The 8001-nt window shown below is 47.2% G+C and overlaps 1 protein-coding gene across 1 annotated transcript; it reads right to left on the bottom strand.

Annotated features, from left to right (window-relative positions):
- Positions 1 to 1661: 1661 nt before the first annotated feature.
- On the bottom strand, positions 1662 to 7300 carry LOC129678890 (serine protease 52-like). Its single transcript, XM_055609851.1, is given in 5 exon segments — positions 1662 to 1937; positions 2780 to 2910; positions 4072 to 4373; positions 5573 to 5777; positions 7267 to 7300. Coding segments are annotated over 5 exon segments (948 nt in total).
- Positions 7301 to 8001: the final 701 nt, after the last annotated feature.

The following is an 8001-nucleotide window of genomic DNA, read 5'->3' as shown; positions in this document are numbered from 1 at the left end:
GTGTGTGTGTGTGTGTGTGTGTGTGTGTGTGTGTGTGTGTGTGTGTGATTTGTTAGAGTGGCTTATAGGCTGTTCCAACAATGACTATCCCAGATGGGAAGTCCAAGAATCCAAATAGTTGTTTGTTCCATGAGGCTGGACATCTCAGCTGGTCTTCAGCATATGTTAGAATCCCAGGGAAGAAGGCTCTAAATGCTAGAAAAAGAAGAATCTTGCCATCCAGAGTGAGGACAAGCAGGCAAAGAGCAAAAACTTCTTTCTTCCATTTCCCTTCTATAGACTGCCACCAGTGGATTTAGAGTGGATCTTTCTACTTTTAATGATCTGTGTTTAGGGTGGGTCTCCTACCTCAAACGATCTAATAAAAATTTCTCACAGGCATGACCAGCCACTCCGGCTTTGGTTAATAGCAGATGTAGTCAAGTTGACAACCAAGAAAAGCCATCACAGGCGGGGAAAGAAATTCTAAGGAGCTTTCTGGAAACAAAGTTGGCTGAAGGAAAAGGGGAGTTGAAAGCGTTTTTGTTTTTATGAGCTACCTGCTGTGACTTTTTCCAGAGAGATAGAAAATCAGTATCTGCCAACTTATAATGGACATTCACAAAGCCAAAGACTGACTCACTCAGGTTCATTTTGACATATGAGATGAAGTTATTAGGGGTGACCTATGGAGCAGAGGATGACTGTCAACAGCTAGGTGTATTTTTCCCAAATCATGGCCTCAACTCTCTCTCCTGTGAAGCTCCTGTCTTATATTGTTCTAAGTTTACAGAATCCCTTGGTTCACGGTGCTTCCTGGTGTTGTTAAAGGGTCAGAGGCAGAGGCTCAGAAAACATGAGGCACAGACACGGCAGACTTTGGGAAAGTTCTGTGTTTGTGTATACCTCACCTTCGTTTCCTTCAGGGATTCTTCTGGTTTGGATGAATACTGTCCATGGTGGAGAAGACTGTTTCTTCTGTAGCCTGGCTCACAGGACAGTTACATAGTAGCTTGCTGAAAGATAGACAGTTATTTCCGTTGTATGACTGCTCCACAGGATAAAGGCAGAAGGCTACAGGTGTATGAGAGAGGAGTGAGTGAGCTCCCTGCCTCAAGGGTCCTTAATTGCCCCTCTTTCTAATGGACTGAACATGAATTTCAGGGAGTCTTGATCTCATCAGAGAAAGAATTCAAAGGTGGACACAGTGAACGTGCTCAAGAATGAACAGCTGCCTCACGATTCCTTTCCGGTCAGGTTTTATAAGGGTTTCATCTTTGTGTCTTCAGGCTGGTTTTATGTCTTCTCTCTAATTATGTGGAATTCTCCTAGAATCCAGCGTGTGTATCACAGATTCTTCCCATACGGCAGGCTGGGAGTTTTTGAGCTTGTGGGGTTCATACAGGACTGTCACAGTGCATGCGGTGGATGGCACTGGTTTTCCCCAAGGTTGGTTGGTTGATTTGATTAATTCCAAGCTACTTTTCTTGGCCAATTGTGTACCGACTGCCTGACTAGCCCCACTATCACCCCTTTTAGAAAGAGACTCTGCACACTTGGAGAGGACTCACCCTGCTTTTCATTCCCATTTGAAACTCCTCAGTGAGCCCCAGGTTTATCTGGTACCCTCCTATAGATGGGTAGTGAAGGACACTTGTTTTTGGGGATGGTATCATGTTTAATCACCAGGTAAGAAGAAACATCACAGAATATAGTAACAAGATAGCCCAGCAAGAGACTAACAAAGGGCACACAGAGTCTTGCGTGTACACATAAGGCTTCCCTTCCTTTGCAGTCTCTTCACTAATCCACTCCAGGTAGCGTGTCACCTTGGTGTAGACTCCGGGAAAATTCTCTTTGCCACAGCCCACGCCCCAGCTGACAATGCCCAACTGGTACCAAGTGCTTTTGTTTTTGCCTTTCTTTTTGTTGCAAACCAGACCTCCTCCGCTGTCACCCTAGGAAAGAAAAGTTGTTGGGAAGTTGAAGGGCAATAGGAAGCTACTCCCCTAGCCTGCTGAGGTGCCGGTATCTTGACCAAAGGTACTGAAGGGTGCCTGTGGTGGCAGTTTCTGTCTATTACTCAGTATTCCAGCCATGCAGCTGGGACTGTTTGCATAGGTAGCAAACAATGTCCTTAAAAGCAGTTGGATGAGTGACAACTTGATGAAAGACTGATTCCCACCACCACCACCGTCACCGCCATTTAGTCCACTATCGATGAACATATCATTAGTTTTTAACGTATCGAAAGCTCGTGCTTTCCCCATGAATTCATTTTTCTACCAGCCCAACACTCTCTTATTTTGCTCACAGTTGCAAAAAGTGAACAAAATAAGCAAAAATCCATCATGACTCTTAAGAAGCCGTTGGTGGAAATCTACCGGGTACACAGACATATACCTAACTAGATATGTGGCAAATGCAAAAGGAAGAGTATTATGTTAAAAACCATAAAATGTACTCAAAGTACATCTCAAATGACGTAGGGAAAAATAAATAAATCACAAGCCACACTCATAAGGGAGAAGGTCCCCTCAGCCCAAGGCAGAAGTTCGAGCAAGGGCCACACCAGGAGCTAGTGCCCAGAGCTACACCCCCCCCCTACAGCTGGGAGGGTACAGGCCTTGCCCACATCTTGATATGGGGCTTGTGTGATCCTGAGCCTTGATCACGTATGTTGGTTAAAGCTACCCAGCTTGTGGTTATTTGTTACAGAGGCCCCAGGGAACTTCTGTGGTATCTCATCCCTTGGACAGAAAAGCCAGCCACCCTCCTCAGGCAGAGCCTAACCCATTACCTGGCAGGCATCTTTCCCAGCCCTTCGAGACCCAGCACACAGCATATTTTTGGTAAACACAGAACCAGCAAAGCCACACCTGTCAGATCTAAACAGCTCCACTTGGACTTTCTGCAGCTTTGGAGATATGGCTTGTGGTCCACCTGACCCAGAGGAAAAGCAAAGGGAGAGCAGAGCTTCAGCTAAAATGGCCCCTTTCAGTTGAGTGTCAGCCCCCACCACATCACCCCCATGGCAAGAGAACTTCTGTTCACTCAGAGACCCATCAAACTTGGTATGAATGCTGGAGAGGAAGAGGTGTCTAGAAGACAGTCAAGATCACCCAAGCATCCATAGTTCCCTAGGACTAGGTGCTTGCTTAATCTCAGCCTGAGTTTAGCATCTTCCAATTCTCTAATAGGCACAAGCCCCAGCTGGAGGCCTGGAAATGTGCTTTGTTTGAATCCATGATGGTCAAGAGAACCCAGGGACATTCACAGGGGAGTGGGGGGGGGGGGGGTGGGGAGTGGGGGGGTGGGAAGCTCACTTCCCAGACTGTAGATGCTTTCTTTCTCTTTAAGTATTGCTGAATCCTGTGTCTAGGATGCTTCCAGAACAGAGAAAAGGTCAAGGCATGTGTGTTGAATGACATTTGAGGACTTTAGAGTTAAGGACTTTTTTTTTTTCCTTTTAAGCTAAGAAAAGTCATCAGAGACTGGCTCCCACCCAGGTTGGAACTTTGGAACAAAACACAGGCTCGGCCATGTGAGGGCCTTCGTGGAAGAAGAGCCACAACCTGCAAAGTGGTTCCTGCAGACTTGTTTATGGGGCAAGACATGCTTACCAAGAACATGGACAAAAGGGATCAGTTTGCAGGCGTGGCTGGGAAGGGGTCTAGGGGTGGACTGCAGCTTGCTTCTACGAAGGACGCTTTACACGCAGTGAAATTTTCCTTGTCCTGGATCTTGGCTGTCAAGTTCTTAGAGACTTGTTTGTAGAAGATCAACACCAACACCATCATCTGGAGCCGAGGGAGTCCACACTGCCACCCTGTGTCCCTCCATAGTCCTTCAGAATTCGACTGTGTGACCATTTGACCTTGATCTCCCCCCCCCAGGTTCTCTCCAAGGTTCCTGTTCTAGAGCGTAAGTACATAATTCACTCCAGGCCCCAGAGTGAGGCTTTATCTCATGAAGCCTCGCTGCTTGGAGGACTGAGGATAAGGTATGTCATGGGCCTTCAGTGAGAACTGAAGTCACCAGATCCACCAGGAAGAATTTCAAGGGCCAGCAGGGCTCCTATAGTTTTCTAACCCTTCTGAACACCAGCCTCATGCCACCCTGTATACCCAACCCGGAATCACTCACTGGTAGTGGTAACGCCCCATCCTGTCACCCAGCAGTTTCTCCATGCCCGTATGTCAGAGACTTCTGAAACGCAGATGGGTACCCTGTTGATACTCAAGTTTAATGGGGATTTGAGCAAGAGCAAAGCTATGTCATTGTCCAGGAGCCAGCTATCAAACCTCGGATGCATAATCAGCTTGTCCACTTTCTTATACTCCAGATTTGTGGTGTTGAGGTCATCTGTGTTGCAAATGATCTCCAAGTGAGAGCTCGTTTAAAATAAAAAAGAGAGACAAGGTAAATAACAGAAGTGGAGAGGGGGAAATCCTTAAGTCAACAGTCATTCTGTCACCAGGGGCTCTAAGTAGTGAGGGGCTAAAGGCAGCTGAACAGCCATAGGCAGATCTGTGTTCCAGCTCTTAGCCTGATGGTCTTATTTGGATAAACTAGCGTCTAGGAAGCTAGGGATGGGAGCGGGCAACAAGGTGCCATTCTTGATTCTCAACAAGGCCTGGTATGATTTTTAGAGCAGAAGTCCAGGGGACTCCGGACTTGTACACAAGCCCAGAGCTGGTGATGTGTGTTCAAGGGCTAGAGCCCCAACCCTCACACACCAATGACTCCAAAATCTCCCCAACACTGTACTCACACACCCACCACTGGGTCTCCAGCAAGAGCAGACAATTAGTGGTGATAAACTTTATTTTTGTCTATTTAAAGTCCCTGTTCATTTGTCCTTAAGACAAGGTCTCTCTATGTAGCCTAGGTTGGCCTTTGACAAGTCATCCTCTAGAGTGCTCAGTGACAGGCAGGCACTACCACAACCAGTTAGGAAAAGTGTTTACTAGAGGCCAGATAAAATCCAAAGATGCAAAGCCTGCAGCACACAACAAGAGGTATTGAATCCTGGGAGAACTACTCACTTCCCAGAGGTCGGGTGGAATACTCAGCCATGAAGGCCATTTTAGCACCTGATAGCATCCCATGGCTTTTTGAATGAAGTTCAAGGGTCATTAGCATCTAGGACAAGCATTCAGTTTGTTATAAAGAAAATTCTAAGTTAAGCCTGTTGGCACAGGCCTACAGGGTTAACTGCTTGAGAGACTGAGGCAGGGGAATTACAAATCCAAAGCCTATCTGAGCTACTGAATGGGTTCAAGGCCTGACTAGAAACTTAGGGAGACTTTGTCTTAAAATAAAAAGCAATGGATCTCTAAGTCAAGGCCTGTCTAGTCTACAGAGCCAGGACAGTCACAGCTATACAGAGAAACTATCGAGATAGATAGATAGATAGATAGATAGATAGATAGATAGATAGATAGATAGATAGATAGATATAGAGAGAGAGATAAGAAAGCAAAAGAAGGCTTGGACTGCAGAGAGCACCTGCCTAGTGTGGTCCCCTGGGCTCAATCCCTTGTGCCTCTGCCCACATCCACCCTCGCCCCCAGTTTCTAGGAATACTCACTCCTCTAAATTGTTGAAACAATGGGATGCTGTTAGGACCCACCACTCGCTGAGAATAGTTCCCCCACAGAGATGATCTCGGTGATCCATAATCCCCACATTCCACGGGAAATCTGAGATGCTTGCCAATTCCCCTCCCATGATAGAAGAAATGTTCCACGGTTGAGATCTGGCACTTATTCTCGTTTTTCTCTGGCCACATGTCACTAAAGGAAATGAGGAAGAGACAGAAAGTTCTAGGGCTTAGGGGTCAAGTGTGGGGGTCTCAGAAAAAGCTTAACCACAGGCCTGTTCTCCCCATGCACATGAGCAGCGGGGATCAGCAAAGGGACATCAGCAGGGAGCCACAGACGAATCCAAGTGTAACACATGCCTCTCTTGGACCTGGCCACACAGTGTGAGGTGCACTGGGTGCCACCTTCACTGTCATTTGCTCCTTGGAATGATGTCATGAGGCCTGGAAGAAGGGAGACTCAAAACCACACGGTGGGCAGCTGGATCTTGCTATTTCCCTTAGGTCTGTACAGTGTTATTCCTTTCTTATGTTTGTGCCTCACCGTCCCCTGGGAAAGTGCTGTGGGTCTGGTGTAGCACTATACACGGTGGCTGTGTGTTCTCCTGGACCCTGCAGACATCAGAGAAAAAGCTTTCAGAAGAAGATGGCTTGGTCCCACCTGCTCTCCAGTTCCTGTCCTGATTTTCCTATTGTGATTAGGGAATAAAGCCTTTGTGCAACTTTAACTCCAAAGATCATTCCAATTCTCCCCGTAAGAGTTTGACGTTTCCTTTGTGACAGGGTTATTTTGACATCTTTTGATGCCTTTTCAGTATTATTTCATTTTTCCCCTCCTCTTCTCCTGCTCCTGTTCTCATCCTCCTTTTTTCTTCCTCATTTTTCTCTACCTTTTCCACCTAGTCTTCCTCCTGCTTCGTACTGTGGTGGCTCAACCCCTGGGCCTGGCACACACTGAGCAAATATTCTACCGCCAAGCCCACCCACAGTATTATTCCAGTATTATTCCAATTAAGAGAGAAGTGAATGCAATGAAATCTACAGTATTGCATACTGTTTGCAAAGCACCATCCTGTTTTGCCTTACATTATCACTGCCCTATTTTAAACAGCGAAGCCTGAGGCTGAACATTGAGCCAAAGCCCAACAGCTACTCTAGAGCAGGGATAAGTCGGGAGCATGGGTGACGGTCTTAATGACAATGGCATTCACACAGTTCGTACAGGAAAATATAGCAATATTTCTGTTCCAGCGTCCTCTAGTCACAATCCCATACCCACGTGACATCGTAGCCACCAACCCTGCGTTACGCTCTCTCACGCTACTGTCCCACAACTCCACCACATCCGTCCCGCTAACGCCCCTGTGGCCACAGACCTCTGGCACACCCCACCCCACTGTCCTTCACACGCCATACAGCCTATCCATACAATATCACGTCACACCCGATCCCCACCCTGGCCATCAGCCGAGAGCTCTGTGAACAAACAACCACAACCACCACAAGGTCCCACCACATAACCCACCGCCGTGTACACCACCACCTTAGAACTCTCTCACCACAGACCTTTGCAGTATGTCTAGCACCACCACACAACCCCACCATGAACACACAAATGACACCACAGACCACTACCACACAAACACCTAGAGCACTCATCACCATCGCCAACACTGCCTCACCACCTCGCACCGCCCCACACCCACGACCAGCCATTGCTCCTCTGTCTTTCCATTTCTTTTCCAACACCACAGGCCTTCTTTCAACTCCCTAGAGGTGACCTGCAGCTGCCTACCTCAAGGTCTTCCCTTTTCTCCTCCCTGATCTGTGCCCCTGTAAATTCTTGATATTAAGGCTTATCATAAAGGGAGTTTCGCTGATCTGGGCAACATTGAGATGGGGGAAGCTGGAGTTTGAAGCTTGCATTGGTTACAGGAGCATGGTGTGTGTGTAGGGGGGGGTGAACTCACACGGCCTCTACTGAAGTATTATTTTTGTATTAGGAATTCTCCTCAGAATGCCAGCAACAGTCAGCAAATGTTTGAAAACTCTTGATGTCTGCTTCTCTCATTAGACTCTTAATCTTCGTGTGGGTAGGAGTCATATGTGACTAATTCTTAAGGCCACACCACCTAGGCAAAAGACTGGTATGTTGTAGGAACCCAAATAAACAGATATATTGGGTGATGGTGTAAACTGGATGGGTGGGTAGATGGAGTCAGTGGGGAGATGAGTGTATAGGTGGGTGGATAATTAAGAATGATCTTAGTATCCATGGGAAAATCCTCTGAACCACCCATGGCATGAACAGGTGGTCGGGGATTGAGGAGCCTCTGTCCAAAGGCATCGACCCTTTGAGCTCTCAAACCAGGAAGCCAGAGTAGAGAGAGAAGGGGCGATCAGCAGAAGAGTCACCA

Source organism: Psammomys obesus, unplaced genomic scaffold (assembly GCF_907164565.1).
Source record: "Psammomys obesus unplaced genomic scaffold, mPsaObe1.curated_primary_1811, whole genome shotgun sequence".
NCBI lineage: Eukaryota > Metazoa > Chordata > Mammalia > Rodentia > Muridae > Psammomys > Psammomys obesus.
This window is presented reverse-complemented; position numbering and strand designations above follow the sequence as displayed.